Consider the following 19,239-nt stretch of genomic DNA (forward strand, 5'->3'; position numbering starts at 1 on the left):
GGGGGAGGTGAAAGAAGTAAAACAGAAAAGAGAGAGGAGGAGGGGAAAGAGATGCTCCTCTATTTTAGGAGTCTTTAATTCAGTGCCCCTTTATTTTTTCTTCTGTTTTTATTTTTAAATTTGAAATATGTCCTCCGTCCCAGGACTTTCATTAAAGATATGCTCTCTTTTCTCTCTGTTTTCATTTACTTAGTGTTAAATATGTTTTCATCTTTTCAGATGTGATTTTTACTTAAGCAGCAAGAAAAAAAATCAAACTATTATTGTTTCCAGGTATGCTTAATACAATTTCAGAATGAGATTGACTTTGTCACAGTATACACAGCAAGTAGGAACCAAGATTGTAGCAAAATTATTGTCCAAATAATATGACATGTGATACCTCGTTTGCTGCACTAGGATGAAAGGCAATAGCAACAGCAGAAATACTGTCTTGCAGACTTATAATCAGAAATGAGTTAGTTACTTTTCTTGCACTTCATTTCTGAAGAACCAGTAGCTAAACAACCTGACTGAAGTTACTAGAAACAGCATTCAGTGAAGTTGAAGGTCCTAATTCTCTGCCTTGCTACCTGAACGGCTGAATAGCTCTAGAGGAATAGAATGTAACTTTATTACTTTTTCTTATAGTACCTCACCCAGTATTAAGTTCTCATCTCCTTAGAAGGCTTCCAGATTCATGTATTTTTAAAAAGCAAACAAATCCAGACTTGTAACACTGTTCCCTCTTCCACTGGAATAGTTAAGACGATCTTTTCCTTCCCCTTTATCTGCAAACATTTGTGTCTTCTTGGAATAACAACTTGGGAATTATCCAAAAATTTAATTAAAGATGGAAGTTTTTTTATATCCAAGATAGAGTCAAATGATCTTCATTTTTTCTTGCTATCCCTCAGTCTCACAATGAAGCATTTGATTCTAAATTCAGTTCAGCAGCACTGAAAGTTGCTACTTATATTTCATATCATTAACTCATATTCCACTTCTGTAAGAGACAATGTATGCTAGAAATGTTAAAGAATACTAAAGATCTTAAAATCTTTTCCATTTTTTTTTGTTTGTTTGTTGGGTTTTTTTTTAGTATTTCAGATGGCATAACCTTGCTGGAAGTGAAAAATCACTAAGTCAACAATCCCATACACTGGTGGTTTAAAACTGTTCACCTGTTTTTCTTGTTGATGCCTAACAAGACTTGGAAAGACAGAAATTCCACTTACTGTCCTGGCTTTCTGTACATCACTGATTTTAAGAAAAAATCCTAGAATTTTATCTTTTCCTTTAGTAAATCTCAGTTCATTATGAGAATTATATATTTGTTTTATAAAATGTCAAACAGAGAACTTTTTGCCTCTTGACGTAAGTATCAACTGGGGAATTTAGGATGTGTGTGGTAGTGGTATGAAATGCTCATCTCCATGTCTGGATATTTTTATTTGGTTTATTTTATAATTTGCTTCCATTATTTGCACATTCCAGTGATTTTTGGGCTTTTAAGTGCTTTCTGAGTGCAGCCTCCCAGGCACCTCTTCTGTTTTCAGGACTTCTAATAATCCAGTTAGAAATGCGTTGTTGCTTTCTTTTGCTGTAGCAACAAAATGACATTAATTTTGAAGAGAAATGTTTACTTTTAAATTGCCTGCAAAAAAAAAAGAAGAAACAGTATTCTTGACACAACACTCTTTGCAGACTTCCATTGACATCACTGAACATGAGAACTTGGGGAGGAACAAAGGTTTACACCTGCTTATGAGCTGACAAGTTGATGACATTTAGAGAAATAGCAGACAGTATGGTACAATGGCACTGCTGAAAAGCAACACCTCGAAATGTAGCACCTAAGTCTGGTAATCCTTTAAAACATTAAATGTTCCTCCCACCTCACTACCCTCCACACAATGTTTTGGATTGTTTCCAAAAGTGAACTGTAAAGTTAAAGTGAAAATTGAGTTAATGATAGAAATAAACTGCTGAAAAGCTTAGAATGGAAGAGGTATGTAGTTTAAAAATAAAAAAAACAGAAGGAAACTTTAAACTGAAAGGCAAAAATATGCTATTGGACTCTGTCTTTCACTACTCTTTGGCCATTCATCTATTGTTGGTTGCTTCACTGTTATGTCTATTTCTCGCTGTGTGGCTCCCAGCATGTAGGCTGGAATTGCTAAGGGTAATACATTTCAGACCCTAGGTATACATTAGTTGGATCAGCAAAAAGTAAATACTTGCTGAGCAGAGGAAATGTGTATAGAAGAAGCTTACAGACTGTTAAACAGTTTGGATCATTCTAGTTTAGTATCCTGTCTCTGACAAAATATCAGGACCAGTAGATATGCAGTAATGGAAACTTAGCCAGCAGTTTAGTTATGTCAGAAAGTCTCTTCTAAAATATGGGTAATTGGTCTTATCCTGGAAGATGAAGTCCCTGTCCTTTTCTGAAAACATCTGCAAAGTGACACAATCCTTAATCATTTAGATTATTGATTTTTGCCTGTAAGAGCATTATCTTTTCTTTTAAAGATGTTGGCCTACTTGCTTTGAAAAATAATTTTATTTGTTTGGAATTAGTCTGCATTTAATGGCATTTGGTGCTTGTATGGGCAAATGGTAATACAGCTCCTAACAGACAGGGGTACAATTCAGAGATTTAATATTCTGCAACGTAAACTGATTTTTATGCAACTTATTCTAAAGTTTATATAAAGGGCTTATCCTTAGATCTTAGAGTAAAAGAGAAAGGATGTTAGCTTGAGGTGCAACTACAGTTACATGGCTAAATAGCATTGATAACAATACAGCAAACACCCTGATAACAATATAGTTAAAATAATTTGGGTCTGATCAACCCAAAACTAATGCTATGGCATCAGGCTGAGGATTTAAAAAAAGAGAAGAGATGAATCATGTAGATAATAAAACTAGTGGGGAAAAAATGGGTGAATTAAAGTCTTTCAATGTGTCACATATTTTTTGGCTTCCAGTTTATGTTCAGCAAGTGGTTTCACTGAGTAGCCCTCAAAAATTCAATATATTCCTCTTGAGCTGTTGCAGCTGAAGTAAAACGCTCGTGTGCGTGTATGTATGCGTGATTAGCTCCAGTGCCTCTCCCTTGTGCATCAGCTTCTGATTATGTTCAGCAGGACTTCTCTTTCATCATGTTGTCTACCTGGGCTGTTTGGTTAGATTGGCTCCTAAGGCCTTCATAGTCAGCGTTTGCATTTGCAAGGACTGTGACTTAAATGTGGATAATGCATCTCTTTTACTCTCTTATTCTGATTTGCCACTGGAGTCGTTCCTCTCTTCCTTGCTGAATGTTACAATTTACTTTAAGTATTACAATATTATGTTGCTGTTCTCATGTATATGCAAATGGAAAAGCAGAACGTCAGGGATGGGATTTAATTAGGTCACAAGTGCTGTATTAAGTCATCTGGGAACTATCCAGTAATAATCTCTACAATATAGGTCATTCCTTCCATAACAATTTCCAGCTGATGGAAGGCTGCCATCCACAAGCCGATCCACGATATAGGGATTGCTTCAGCCTACTGCTGAAACTCCACTGTGCTTCTCATCTATGGAGATTAGGTGACTAGAGAAAAAAAAAGCATTGACTCTTTGCTCTTCCTTGGTTTGTTCCTCAGCCTCCTTGCCTTGTTTCTTGACTGCTTTGACGAGCTAGTTCAGAAACAGCTTTACTGTGTCAGATCCCTTCTGCGCTATATCTTAAATGAGGGCTTCTCATGAGATAACCTCACACGCTTCTTTTCTCAGCTGCTGTCTGAAAGATTGTTCTGCCTTAATCAGTCTGTGGAGGGGGTAAAACTTCCTGCTTCACCCTAAAGAAAACAGTTAGGGTGTGGTCATCCCAGACCAGAAACACCACAAAGCCTACTTGGAAGGGAGGGGAGCAGCTCCTCCAGACATGAGACAGTGTTCTTAGGCCAAAGGAATATGGTTTGTCTAGCTTTGCTTGGATGTGTGAATACTGATAATTCACAAATCCAGAGTTGATATGGTTGTTTAACACAATATTTCTGTTCGTTCCAGTGGCTGCCACCTTTTCATTTAGACAGTCCTTATAGAAAATGCTGCCCATTTTCTGTACTCATCTACACAAAGGTTCTTTCACTTCTATGAAAAGAATATATTGGGATAACTTAAGACTTGAATCTTAAGTGCTTAACATTTGAAAAATGCAAATAATGACCTTTCCAACCTGACAGTTCATCAAGACAGATTTTTAAGTCTTTCAATTTCCTTTAATGGGATTTTGTCATCATTGACTCTAGGAACATGAAAGCCCTCATGAACAGTTCTGTTTTCAGCAAAGGATCGATTTCTGCTATTCATAGTTCTGTTGGCCATGATGATATGAGTGGATGCATGTTAAGCTCCTGCATGCTGAATTAAGTAAGAATGCTCTCCAGAGCAACCACAAAGGGTTAAGGTGAAACTGCATCAAAAGACCATTAAAATGCTAGGATGTTTTATAATACCCAGATATTTCAGGCCATTTTCATTCTATAAAGAGTAAAAGCAATTTTATCCTATAAAGAATAAAATTTCAAAGGACAGAAACTGAAACCTGAGTTTGACATGAGCACCAAAACAGAAATTATTATGCTGAGAAAAACCCTGTACGCTCATTTCACTTGCTATATTTAGAGTGTATTTTTTTCAATGCACATATATAAAATTTAGTCTATGCTGAATTATACTCTTAGAGATGAGTTAATCTTACGTGTACCTGAAATTTTTTAAAGCATGTGTGGTTTCCAAATAATCTGCTCTAGATTTAAGAAAAAAATATTATTCCATTATATAACTGTTATTATTTTCTTAGATAACCCTGACCTTGCTTGTTCATGAATTTCAGTTATAAAAGTGAGGCACATCATGGAAGCAGGCAGATTACAAGGCTGAGGCTGCAATCAATAAATTGAAAAACCATAATAAGCTTTTAACACAGTCTTTAGTGCACAACAGCTCTGCACTACTTCCATAATTATGACCTCTTTAAGTAACAGTAGTTGCTCAGAAGGCCTCTAGTGAACATGAGGAGTGTTAACAGAAAGATCTGAAGTCAAATTGGGCTTTCACATGAGGCTTTTAGCTGTTTCTTACAGCACTGAGGCCAGCAGCTTTTGTGTCAGACCCCTGCTGAAATCCACTCTACTGCTGTATTCTCTGTCTAACAGCACCTTATTATTTCTTCAAGTTCAGCCAGCCAAGGGTTATTTAATATGTTTGAAGCTCCCATGTTTGTCTTTTTAAGAGAGAAAAATAGTTTTCTCTTGGTTATGTTACTGGGCCTGACTCTGCAGTGCACAAAATTACATGGTATTGTTTTACACATGCTCATATTGCCTGTGTCTAGCTTAGCACAGAGCTAGCCATGTGTCTCAGCTTAGCTGGCAGGCGTGGGCATGATATCCACACTAACATGAATTAAAAACATTTAAGTCCAAGATACAGAGCCTATACATTTATGCAAAGTATTCAGGTAACAGTGGGTTGCAGCCAACACCAATGCTAGAAGGATCTAGAGAACTTTAACTACCTCAAGCCAAGGTTTTGGGAGGAAGTTTGAACTGATTTAAAATTACCATTTTAAAATTACATGGGGAAAAGCACATGCAACTTAAAAATGCATTTGAAGAGTAGCGCTAAATAATGCTTGATTTTTTAAAATGTGTTTTGTTGGAGTAGCCTGGTAGAGGCAAAATAAAAGACACAAAGTTGTGTTTTAATGTATTATCTCCATTTTTTATTTTGAATAATATTCTTGAATGGAAATATGACCTTTAAATATTCACAGCAGAATATAGGTTCACATAAACCCCAGTTGCTGGGTGAGATGTAGCTGACAAATGCTTTGTACATGGTATAACGAAGGTAGCTTTATAAATACCTTTAACCTACATTTCCTGACCTTCAGTTTTCAAATGGCTGGAATTGACTCAGTATATGCAGAATGGCTTTTTCAGTACAGCATTTTTTTTGTCACCAGAAAGGTTCCATTTGCCAGGATAGATCTCTCCTTATAAAATTTAGCTCCTAATCCTATGCCACCTTGGATAAAAGATGATATTGTTTTATCAGTAGAGCACTTGTGTACATCAGAATAATGCAAAAAAAAAAAAAAAACCAGAGTCAACCCAAACACATAGAGGGACCAGGTTGTAGCCTATTGTTTTAGAGATAAATGAGAATAAAGATACAAATTTAAAAATAATTAAACCAGTGAGGGAAGTCCTTGCAGAATGCTTTTTAAATGTAGTGTTAACTGTGATCTCCGGTAGCCTAATGTTTACAGAAGATATTAGCAACAAGGATTGATTAGGCAAATTTCATCATACCCATACAATATACCTTAATCTGGAGCTGATAAATGTATTTTCTAAAATAAAGATTTTGAAATTCTCAGTGCTCACATTCTCCTTTCAACAAAAGTATAATTTAATTTAGTTATGGCCCTTTTATTCTGCTGGTTTGCAACCTGCTGTTAAGAGGCACTTTGTTCCTGAAAGACAGGAATAAGAAATACTTTCCCATTGAATTAAGTAAATAGAAGTGTCCGGAATAACAGTTTAAATTGAGGTTGAAATGGCAATTTGATATGTGAAGGGTGCATCAGCTGTTAATACCATGACATCATCAGTCTTCCTAAAATTTTATTTTTCCCAAATTATTAAAGTCCAAAGCTATAATCGTAATATCCACTGAATGTAGCAGTCTGTGTCACAGCATATGCTCTGTACTTTGTAACAGCATTCAGTTACAGGGTCTGCTGCCATCAGCATAAAATATGGAAGGTTCTGCATTTGTGATGCTAACAATTACGTACAATTGATAATATTGATTATTGTAGATGATCGTTAAAGTTGTAAAGCAGTCCTAGGAGTGGGGGGGAGGCTGTTAAAATTCTCATGAACAAGACAGACCAGCCTGTCAAAACATGATTTTCTGTTCTTAGTATTGGATGCTTTTTGTTGTGCTTTTGTTGGGAAGAAAAAAAATAGTGCTTCAAAGGTAGAGGGATTTTTTTTGCTGTTATTGAAGCTGCTAATTTTCATATGGTCAAAGCAATAAAAAGTGTTTCTGTTTAATATGAGTTTATAGGAGGCAAGGGACCAGGCATGAGGGAGATGACTTAGGATTCAAAACATTGCAAATGTTTGGCAGGTTTTTTTTTTTTAGAGGGATGGAAAAATCTCTTGAGACCTTTGTTTTCTAAGGAACAATATTACAAAATACGTAGTTACACAATATAAATTGGCAAATGAAAGAAGAGATTAATGATTCTGGCAGCTAATTTGAACTGGCATATTATCTCAACTTTCTTTTTAATATAAGAAAGTTACTTTTCTTCCTTTATAAAAGGGGGGAAATAAAAGGACAAAAAATTTCTTAGCAGCATTTAGGTACTAGATATCTTGAATGAACCTATACTTATTTTTTTACATATTTTCACTTATAATTATGCAGAACAAGAGACAGGACTGATGGCAAGAAATTATACTTTGTTTAAAAAGCAAAGAAAATGTGAAGGAAGTGATGTAAAGTTATAGTGCAGAGAAGAACCTCCAACAAAATATATCAATAGAAAATTACAGCCTTCATAGAATGCTGTGCATATAAAGTTTCCTAACAGTCTTGTGCTATCTCAATCATCAGGATGCTGGTACTCTTTTATTGTACATAATTTTGTGTGACCATATTGAACTGGTTGGTATTCTGTCTGAAGATTAACTCTTGCTTTCAGATGTTGAATACACTCAGAAAATAGATACAAAGCCTTGGCCTCTTTATAAAACGAACCAAATACTAATATGATGATTCGCATTATTATCATCCAGGAAGCAAATACTCTTACCTGTATATTGTACTCACCTTCTGTATGTAGTTAACAATTCAGGATCAACACTGTGAACAGGCTTACATGCCCATCAACTCAGTTTGGCTTACAATAAGACTCATATCAGATTTAAAGTAGTAGAAGGCACAAATAGTCTTTTCTTTCCCTTTTACTTTCTTTCTTCTCATGGAATGTGCTTAGTTCTAAATTTTATTTATGAGTTTAACTGAACTAAAGGGTACTTTAGTAGTTTCAGCCTGATTTGGAACTGCTTCTGAAACACAGCTACTTCACAGAAGTAACAGATTACACCATTTACATTAGCTGTCCTTAATCATTTATGTACATAATGATGCTTAGAGATTTATGAAGCCAAAATAGAAAAGAATATCCATGTTCAAACTTCAACCAAAATATGTAGTCTGTTAAACAGTGCAGAATAGGAACACTTATTTCTACTTTTAAATCCACATTGGAGTAAATCTTTACCCTTGCAGGCAATTTAGTTTGCTGCATGGGAAAACCAGATACATGTGTGTTTATGAGTGTGCTCAACTTCTCTCAGAAAGGTCAACCAGGGCGTGTCTGTACCTATGGTTACTTTGCTATTTGTTTGGCCAAGGAAGCCTGATAAATAATGCTGAGATGAAACTGCTGCTGTCTTAGTATTGTTGATTTGCTTTTGTACTTATCTGTAAGCCAGCCAATGCATCCCAGACAGCAGGCTTGAATTGGAATTATTGTCTGCAACTTTTTGCTAGCTGCGTTCAGAATGGAATGGGGAAAAGGCTGAATAATCTATAGATCTTAGAAATTCCTAATGGATCAAATCTATTAGCCAGTATTGCTGTCAATGAGCCATCTGCAATGTGAATAGCTTCTTTACTTTTTCATGTGATTAAATTTGGTTTGGCTGTTAGTACATCCATTCCTTTCTTCCTTCCAAATAGAAAAATCACTTTCATAGACTTGTAGTTGTACTCAAGGGAGCACACATAAAAGTCCAGTGATTCATTCATCAAATTTCCACATTTGAATAGGCAGTGAGTTAAGACATCAGTCTGAAATAATTTTTCTGAATTACCCAAACACTTGAACCAAAAACATTAGAAAACCAGAAAGGAAGAAGAGGAACTAACCATCTATCCGGATGTTATTTCCTTCCTTACTTGTCAGAGATGAGCAAGTCTTCCATTGTTTTGAGAAAGATGATGTTTCATTCTCCTTCAGGGCCAGCATGAGGGATATGAAACCCAGTCTGAAACCTGTTTAAAGATTTCTGGGTTTTGCCATATCAGGGTAAGACGGCAGTGTGAACATCACTGTCTTATTTTTAACTATGCTTGAAAAGTCAGGCTGTTACAAGCAAAGGCAGTGACATCCTTTACCTCTTTTAATCCCTTAAATTGAGTTTCATGCCCTTCTTTCCCTCTTCCATGACTCAAAGATCTTCTATAATGCACATTTTTTTTCCTCTAAGACTCTCAGAAAGAGTACGGATAAGTATGAACCTTTTCACTTGAGTAAAGTTTCAAAATGAATTTTTAATTTTGCTGATAGGTGAAATGAAATTCAAACAGGTCAGATGAGTTTCCCAAGGTTTTATGATGCAGAAATTAATTTTAGTATAGGAAGAAAAGGCTTTTGATAGCTAGTCCTTTACTTGAGTCAAAATGTCTATGCGATGCACAGTTAGAAATAGTAACAATGGTATTTGCAGATATTTTGTTTCAAAATCTTCAAAAGAATGAACAGGAAAATTTGAATGGCTTGTCCCAGAGAAAAGCACCAGAGGTATTTATGATATTTACTGCCTGGCTGAAGTCTGAAAGGATCGTATCTAGTCTTGGGGCTATGGCGATGTCATCCAAATTTCTCTTTGTATTTAAAATGCATGTTCCCTCCTGGAATTAGCCTTGAGATATGTCTAGTTTGACATATGTAAATATTTCCAAATCAGATATTTAAAGACCATGGTAACAGAGAGGATTTATTGCTGTCCATGTATTATTATTTGATGCATTTGGCTTGGCTTTATTTGCTTTGTCTTTCATGTGTGAATTAGTGAATTATGCCATTTTGTCTTGTACTATAAAAATGACAGCATCAAATGTATAGCAAGCAGGTTTCCATATGTCTTCTGAATGAACTCTGAAGGATTTTAATGCTAAAGAAGGGTAGGCCTCTCTGGTTGGAAAAAATATGCCAACTGTCTTGACTGTTTGATCTGTATGTATAGAAAGAAAGATTTGATTTGTGGAGATTTGTGTCCTGAAGTATTATTGTGTTGCAGCTGATGTCTTGTGCATTGTTACAGGGCAATAGAAAGGTGTGACATACTAACAATGACAACCTCCTATGCTGCTGCTGTTTCACATTTCACAGACAGCTAATTTTCCTTACCTCCCAAACCAACTGCTAGGGAGTCAAGCAACCTGTATGAGCATTTCTCTTCTTTCTATAAACCTGGTAATTAAGTTACAGCTGTTAGATACAGCTGTATGAATCTGTAAGTTTGCAATGGTCATACAAGTAGGCCTCAGAGAGGTTTTCAGCCACCAGAGAAAAAACACTGGTTATTGCCTCCTGCTCTCAGAGGATAGCTGGAATAATTGAAGAGCAGTGGAAGTCTCTGCATCTCTAATAGATGTTAGCACTGTTTATCTTTTCCTTTTTCTTTTTTTTTTTTTAAATTGAGCATTCTCTTATACAGTTTGAATTTCATTTTGTTTGGCTTCCGGTTTCTTGGAATGTTTTCCTGTGAAGGAATTCTAGGTCATAATCTCATATGCTCATAAAGCATTACTTGGGATGGCCATTCACTGTCAAATTCTTTTCTCTCATCATTGTCATTTGCAAATGTTTTGAGGACACATTTCTCAAAACAAGGTTTCTTATATGAAATTCTGTCTTTCTCTGTTTTGTAAATCATTAATGGACTTCATTCAAAGATCTTCTTAAAAAATAAGTCATTGACTCAGCTGACGCCTCAAGATTTTTCTCTTGTTCTTTATTTCTCACATTCCTTTGAAAATATTTTCAGTTTATTCTGAAAATTCAAATGAGCCTTTGATATGACGTCCCCACTAGCAGCTGCAGAGCTGTAAGTCTGAGGGAAGAGACTGGGAGAAAAAAATACTTCCCTGATAACATTTGCAGTCTTGCAAAATGTTGAAAATATGTGACAATAGGGAAAAGTTTAAAACAGTGCAGCTGACTGCAATGTCAGGTATATTCTTTTTGAATGAGTCTGTGGGATCAGAGGATAGATGATAAATATCTTGCCCAGTATAAAACTGGGAAAAGTACAAATAAGTAAAATGGAATATTTTAATCAGTAGTATTAATCATTAATAAATAATTTTAAAAAACCAAACAAACAAACAACCAAATCCACAACAGAACCCAGCCAAAAAAAAAAGGCATTTATTGACCAAACAGTGAGTTACAGATCAGAATGCCATGATAGACTGAGAGAGCTGATGAAATTATATGATCAGGTAAGGTAGCATTTGAGTGCCAATGTCATGGGTTTGTTTTTTTTGGTTTTGTTTATTACTCAACATCTTCACTTTGCTCCAGCAGATGGAAAAATGAATTGCAACTTAGGAGAAAAAATGTGATGTAAAATTTGGCTGGTAAATTGACGTTAAATTTTTAAGATGTACGCTTTTTTTATTCAGCAATATGATAATATATGTAGATCCTTACTTTTCAGGTTGGGCAGTATAACTGGGATAGTCGGGTTTGAGAATTAGGGTAAACGTTTTCTTGCAGAAGTTGTGAGAGTTACCCTTCTGAATGGTTGAATCTTTTGTATGTTACTTTAACCATCATAATCCATGAATGAAGACATAACTTCTGTGACTAAAATTACATTTCCTTCATTAGCTGGAATTGGATTTTTCCCCATAATTGAAGTGATTAAAACTGTGATGTATGATTCAGAGAACACTATGATAGGAGTCAATGATTAGTAATAGATCAGTGAGCAAAGCAACTACAATTATACTTCAAGTGAGATTTTTCTATTGTACTTTTCATAAAATAAGCAATTCCCCAGTAGCTTGCATGTTAAGCTTCAGTTCAGGAAAACATTTCTAAAATGTCCAGTATTTACAAAATATACAGTGAAAAAAAAGAGAAAAGAAATAATAGTTAATCAACAAATATTTTTAAAAATAATTATTCTGTACCTTCCTGTAACATTCCTGAAATAAATTAGAAGCAATTCAAACTCAGAAATACATGAAATTTTAGTTGCATTACATTCCCCGCTCAGTGTGTGAAGTATGACCTTTGCATTTCAGGAATAGCTTTTACTTAAGGAGTAGCTTATGTGTTTGCTACACCAGCTTTACTCTCACTTTGCTCAGGAGGGATTGCTGGATTGTTCTGGTAGAGTCACAATGGGCACCTATTTTCTAGCACAGCTGTTCCTGGGCCAAGTTTTCTGTTGCATCATTTCTTGTTTAGTACAATGCAGGTTTGAGTTTTAACATTTCTGTGTAGTCTTCAGCCTAAGCTATTGTGTTGTAGCACGGATCTAACAGAACCTGAAGTTTATTTACAGTCCTTTATGAGCTTTGACTGTGTGTTTTGAAAACAGCTTTAAACACAACAGAAAAGCAGTATATGGGTGGGTGTGGATATCTGGATTTGCAGGGCTGTGGACAGTGTGTTCAGTTTGGCTTTTGAAGTGGAAAATACTTTGGTCAAAACTAGAAACTGTGATAAATCCCAGATCCTGACTTTACTGAAGAATCATCTTATATTGTGTACCTACTTGTATATGAAGAGCTAAGAACTGTTACATTTTTATATTCTTTTATTTAAGATCTGCTACCAAGAATAATTAAATACTATGTCAGTGTCAAGTAAGAGAAAAAAAAATACTTCAGTGGATACTGAGGCATTTGCTATTTCTGCTTTCTTTGACAGCTTTTTGGAAACTACAGCCTATTTCTGTATGAAACCAAAAATGGGTGAGAAGGAGGTGTCCCCACATTCTTTCTTCAGTATTTGGCATGAATTCAGTTCTGACTTCAAAGACTTCTGGAAGAAGGAAAACAAACTTATTCTTCAGGAAAGGTACATTTGTTTGTTTGTTCAAAGGCTTTTCTCAAAGAATGTTATTGGGAGCAGTCGCACAGAAACCAGTCAGCCACACTTCATTAGCACACAACCTATTGAATGCCTTTTGGAGTTTTCTCAGGTTTTGTTTTTCTAACAGATCATGACACCCACCCCCAACCCCCCAGTCATCCTAATTTTTGAATGGGATTTTAATACCAGTTTGTGCTAAAGTTTTTTGGGTCCATTACCTAAACAGTGTTTTTGGCAGAGCATGTAACTGCTATGCTACTATGAATCCAATGAAAGGAAGACAAGTTTTAGGCCTGAAAGTTGATTAAAGACTTTCATTTGCATATTTAGTCAAAGAAGGTCAAGGCATTAAGACATGGCATATTGTAAATATGCGTTTGATGATGTTGGGAAAAAGGAAAACAGGAATAAGTCATTTAACCCTGTGTTAAAAAAAAAACAAACACTCAGACTGAATCATATTGCAAATCACATCCCAGGTTCTGGGGTTCACAAGAGCAAGTGTAGTATAATATGGCAAAAAGAAATGAGTGGCTTTGAAAAATCAGCCATGGTGTCTGGTCCATGTTTAGAAGAGTTATGAAGTTTGTGCTCATCTGCATGCAGATACTTCACTGTGGTCATCCTTTGTTTATAAAAATTATGCCAAGAATTAATCAGTTATTTAAAAAGTAATAAATGCCCTATAAGTAAAAATTAAACAAATGCAAACATGTAAATTCTAAGCATTGTAATATAATCCTACAACTATTAGCAGCTTGAGTTGAAGCTACATCTGAGCCTAAACATTGATGGGATTGAAGCTTTAAATTCATTAAATTATTGACTTCAGCCTGCTATTAGGTAAATTGACAAGAACAACCCCTTTTTTCAAGTGTACTTATCCTATGTAATTGTCACAGGCATCTGACTACTGGTTTAGGAAGTTACTGAAAACTTTCCTGAGGCACCTATACAGTCAGTGTTGTGTATACCATATATATTTGCTGCAAGTGGGTACATTTTGGAACAGGAAGTCTCACAGTGAAAAAAACTGAATTCTGCTACTATAGCAAGAGCATGGTGCAAATGTTAACACAGTACAGCAGATCTCTGGGGATCTATTCCATATTACTCACTGTAATAGAGTTAATTTTATGTAATTAAGTGTATCTTTTTGAAACTGATTTGACAGTTAAATATTATCTTGGTTCCCTCTGCAGGGATTTAGCTGCCTAATTAGTAGAGGTTAATTTAGTCTTGTATATTTTATAGAAAAGGATTTAAGAAAAATGTCCTTTTATTTCAAAATACTAAGCTATTTTTCTTTTAAAACACCAAAAACCCTCCAGAGAATTCTCACTGCAAAACAGTTTTCCTTAAAAGACGTTAACTAAATTAGCACAAAACTTCTTCCTCCTCAAACATCTAAAGCTTAAGAGAAGAATGGGATTGAGATACGATCATTTGACGCTCTCTGAGTTCAGTGTGTGTGTGTACTAAGAGGATGTGTTGAAGCAGCAGAGGAAAGAAAGCTGTCTGCCAGCTTGTCCCTTCTAGGGCAAGGGTGGTTGTAGCCTGAAAGGAACCAAATTTGTATGAGCTACAAAATGGCTGCAGGTGCAAGATGTGACAGGGAGGGGAAAAGGCAGTCAGAAGGACCTACAGTAGGAAAAGAAACTGGGAGATGCCTTAGAAGAACATCAGGTAGATTGTTTTTCAAACCCAGACTCGGCGCTGGTGGGTTGAGGGAGTCTTTCCCTGGCGGACAGGACTGTGTAACTTCAGTCCAGGAAGTCGCTGAGATTAAGACTGAAAATAATACATCCTGAAAATCACAAGGAGATTTTTGGTTTGAATTTTAACTTTTACTTGCCTCATCACGTTTAAATCTTGTGCTCCATTTATTTTGTTCAGGTGAGGTAGGGTTTAGACTTTGGGGACCTTTGATTTCTTGGTTGTGCTCAACTCTTGAGAGATCTTTGGTACAGTGCTGCTGTGTCAGGTCTGGCAAAGTCAAGCTCTCTTCATTGCATTTTAGGAATTAGAACATTTTGGCCAAATTGGCAGTACGAATAACAGCTTATCAAGTAAGACATGCAATTTTTCCAGATAATTAAGAATCTTCTTTGATTAAACAACTGTCTTAGCAAAGCCACTGCATAGAAAATACTTTGTCTGCAAACATAGTTCAACCTGATATCTGAAGTTGTCTTTTAGGCATTTTTTCTTGATTTCATATTTGTCTCAATAAAAGACAAGATTGTGTGCTATGAATGTGTCTTGAGAAGCATTGAGATGTCAAAGGAGAAAAATCTCAATGGAAAAATACATGTTGCACAGAGGTGTAAGAATGTACATCATTATGGTTTTCAAAATCTCAGCTAGATCAAGAGATATGTAGGTAGATTTCTAGGACAAAAATCTGAAAATTGCATATTGCCACTGAAATATATGTAATTATTTCAGGAAAGTAGATTTTCCCCTTAGGGAAATGTTCTTGAAATTTTTTTTTCTGCTGATAAAGTTGAGGAGCAGGCTAAAACTTTAATGGTGAGAGAAACTTTCTGTAATTGTTCATTGGCAGCAAAATCAAGGGACAGATACAGATAGACTTTTCAAAGACTGTGGTACGCTACCTTGGTGAGCTATTAACCTGGTTTCTGCCTCATGAAACATACTTTATTTACAATAATTATTTATAAAATGTATAGCTTTATTACCTTCTCTCGTTTAGTTTGATCTTTATCAAACCGTGGTTGGTTTGGGTTTTTCTAGAATATTTTGTATCCCAGTATATGGACTGCTAATAGAGGCTGTTCCTTATTTAGTCTCTGCAAATACGTGTCTTACTCCTTTACAGTAATTTAATCAAAGGATTTTCATAGATGGTATTTCCAAAGGTGATACTGTATTTTGATAGGTTAAAGCATGTATGTTCTAAAGAAAGCAGTCAGACAGTTCTTATTTTAAGCACTTTTCACTTGGCATTTCAAATTCCATATTGGTTTGCCAGGCATTTATATGCAAAAGATAAACATTTATGTGTCAGGCTTTGTATTTTCTTATGAGAAGATGAGAAAAGAAAAATGGTGCAAAGTTAAAAGCAATTAATTTTTCCGAAGTTTTCTACTGCTTTCACTCTTCTGTCACTTGAAGTAAAGCAGAACTGGAAAATACTATCTGTAGGGAAAATAATGCGTGATAAACTTTTAAATACAGTAGAAATAAAAAGAAAAATGCTCCTGAAAATTACAGTAAAAGCATAGGTCTGCCAAGAGGCTTTCCGAGCAGTACTATTTTTTGTGGTCACACTGCACTTAAGGCTAACTAGATCATTTAATTAGAAATTGATACTGGGTTGTTTATAAAGTTTTCTATAATATTTTGTGGAGATTGGCATTTCTGATGATATATCTATCCTAAATATATATCCTTTTAAGTGAAAATTTTTAGATATTACTTCTTTTTGATTAAGCAACTTTGAAAAAAAATAAAATAAAAAAAAAAGGCAGAAAAGCCCACAAAACAAAGGAAAGCCATAATCAAACTTAATGGGGCATGTTTTGAGTTTTTACAGTTGTTGCATTGCTGTCATTGTCCTTTAAATATATTTATAATGTGTCAGTCATAGCCTATCGTTTTCATTCAGACTTTGCAAACTCTTGAAAGGTTTACTGTCAGAATAGCCTGCATTTTGTGCTTGATCAGCAAGAAAGACTAGAAAAGCTGACATATTTTCCCTAATATATTTTTGATGTTGTTTGAAAAGAGAGAATATGATTTTGAACTTCACAAGCTTCCTGTTTGACACCCTTACTATCTAGACATGAATTTGAGGTGTTGCATACCCACAGATGCAGTTTGCTCTCTGAATACATGGTGAGATAATGCACAGCTGCAGTAACAGCTCTGCAAAAGTCTCCCCTTCTTAGGAAAACTCTCAGGCAATCAAACCACTGGTTTTCCTTCCTGTTTTGAAAAAAAGTGTCTTTTACAAGCTGACCTATAAATGTATTAACCCTTTTCTCATTAATCACTTTCTTTTGCTTCTAAAAATGTTTCTTTATGTTTCTGAGTTAGATGTAGTCAATCTGAAGTGCACTGTTCTAGTCTAGCACTTCTCCAAGAGCCAGTGTTTTTATTTTTCTTGACATTCAGCAAAGGCCTGCAGAATTGTTGCCCAGACCTCTACCATTTTCCTACCAACCAGGAAAAGATATCCTGTCCTAAGAATGAAAGACAATGAGTGCTCATGAAACAATGTCCCAAAAGAGAAGTCTTGAAATGTTCTAAGAAATTAAAAAGTTAAGCAACTGCTAGTCATGGAAATAAAACATAAAAATGCAGTTATTTATCAAAAAATCTCATATTTCTATGGACAAACAATGATTCATCTTTAGGACTACATCTTTTCTTTATGGCCATGAAATGCACCCTAGGTCATTACAGTAGCAAAAAGTAGTCAGTCCTTAAGGAAATACTATGTTTTTATAAGTACTATTGCTGTCAAATGTTAGTATCAATAACATCAGGTCATAGATACCAGTTCAGACCTTACTAAAAACAGATCAATGGTGTGCCAGAAACTCATATACAGGGCCACAGTTCCACCTTCCCTTTCTCTGGGTGCGAGTGAGGTGCTTACACTTGTTAGCTCTCCTCAGCTCTGTTTCCCTCTCTTCAGACTGCTGTTCTTGAGGGGCTGTGCAACTTGCAAAGATTTACCTTGCATCAGTTGTATTTTCAGATGGGAGAGCTGGAGGAGGAAAGAGTGAGGGGCACGTATAGGTGCCCTGTAAACGTGGGTATAAGGTTTACAAAGGCCCTTGCCTTTCCTAAGAGTCGTGTTGCTGAACATTGGCTGTCAGGAATGCCAGCAGAGGAGACTTCATAGGCAGGATCAACACAGTGGTAAAATTCTGTAAGTCCCTGCTATCTTGCATCACACTACGCTTGAGAATTTTTTTTTGGCTGACTTTATTCAACCCTTTAACTCCCACGATAAATCTTTGACACATTAAAAATAATCTATAAACTCAGAAAAATTCCCTCGTCTCTCAAACGCAGAAGTTGCCCATTCCCGTAAGAATAGCAGTTAAGCTGGCACCTGGTGTGTCACACTGTGTATATCTAGATGAAAGGGAGATTCCTGGCCAGCATGTCTCCACAGCTCATTGATCTCCCTCTGCAGAAAGACTGGTATGTCTCCCTACAGACTCCTCGGCAGGATGATTTAAAACTTGCTGTTGAGCAATTTAAAGTCTGGCATGGGATATCTGTACGTTGCACAGTGAGGAGCATATTGGTAAGCTGCCACTTCTGCTTGCAGAGGAGGGCATTAAATCCCATAGCACGAGCAATGTCCTCTCAGTAATTTAAAGGGATATTTTTTTAACGCTTATAATACGAACCAGTGAGTCAGACTTGAGAGTGAGAAATGGAGGGACATGGGAATAGGTACTTGCAAAGAAATGCAGAGATGGAAGAAAAGAGAAGAAAAATGTCTACGGAGTTGCAAGATGAGAGGGAAATGATGAACATGTGGAGTATGTTTAGTGGGGTCACATATTGCTTGGCATGCTCCTGCAATGCCAACTAAAAGCTCCAAGTGTTATGTTAGTGAGTAGTCATGGGCAGGTACATTTGCTGACGTCTCTTGGAAGCTTTAATCTCAATGTGTTTATTACACTCTAACCAACTGAGCTGCATGCTGCTAGGCATGGGTTTACAACTCAGTTATAATGACATTTCAAAACAGAAGACAATTTTACATGACACTCAATTGAATAATTACATGGTTCTTCAGTTTTTAGGAGTATTTCAAAATTGTTAACCTTAATAGCTTTCTAATCAGAATATACTGTCATAGGCCCTGGAAAATCTACTTTTAAAAGCCTAAACACACCAAAGATTCAGCAGCTAGCTGTAAGGCAGTACCTCACAAAGACACTGTTTGCAATCCAGATAAAATAAGCTGCTCAATATGTATGATTTGGGTTTTTTCTTCCTTGAGCATTTTTGGCAATTAGTTTTTTGGGGGATTTGGTCTGATTTTTGGGTTTTTTGGTTTTGGTTTTTTTGTTGTTGTTGTTTTGGTTTTTTTTACACATCATCATACTTTGGTTGGGGGAGTTGAACAGAACGTTCATTTCTTAGCATTGCTTTTGAGGGAAAAGTTTGTGGAAAAAAAGCATTTGGAGATACATTTCTCAATCAGGATCTTTGGTGGAAAATCCTTTTCAATACCTTAGCCTAACTTTTTTAAGCAAGCCTGTATTTTAAAGGACAGGGAAAAT

General features: G+C 35.8%; 1 protein-coding gene across 1 annotated transcript in view; it reads left to right on the forward strand.

The window, feature by feature from the left end:
• The window catches only part of FMN2 (formin 2), a 154,099-nt gene that overhangs the window by 123,073 nt on the left and 11,787 nt on the right, over positions 1-19,239 (forward strand). Inside the window, exon 17 of the mRNA XM_033512685.1 lies at positions 12,797-12,946. Coding sequence (XP_033368576.1) covers positions 12,797-12,946 — 150 coding nt within the window. The remainder of the gene's footprint in view (positions 1-12,796; positions 12,947-19,239) is intronic.

Source organism: Parus major, chromosome 3, assembly GCF_001522545.3.
Source record: "Parus major isolate Abel chromosome 3, Parus_major1.1, whole genome shotgun sequence".
Classification (NCBI taxonomy): Eukaryota; Metazoa; Chordata; class Aves; order Passeriformes; family Paridae; genus Parus; species Parus major.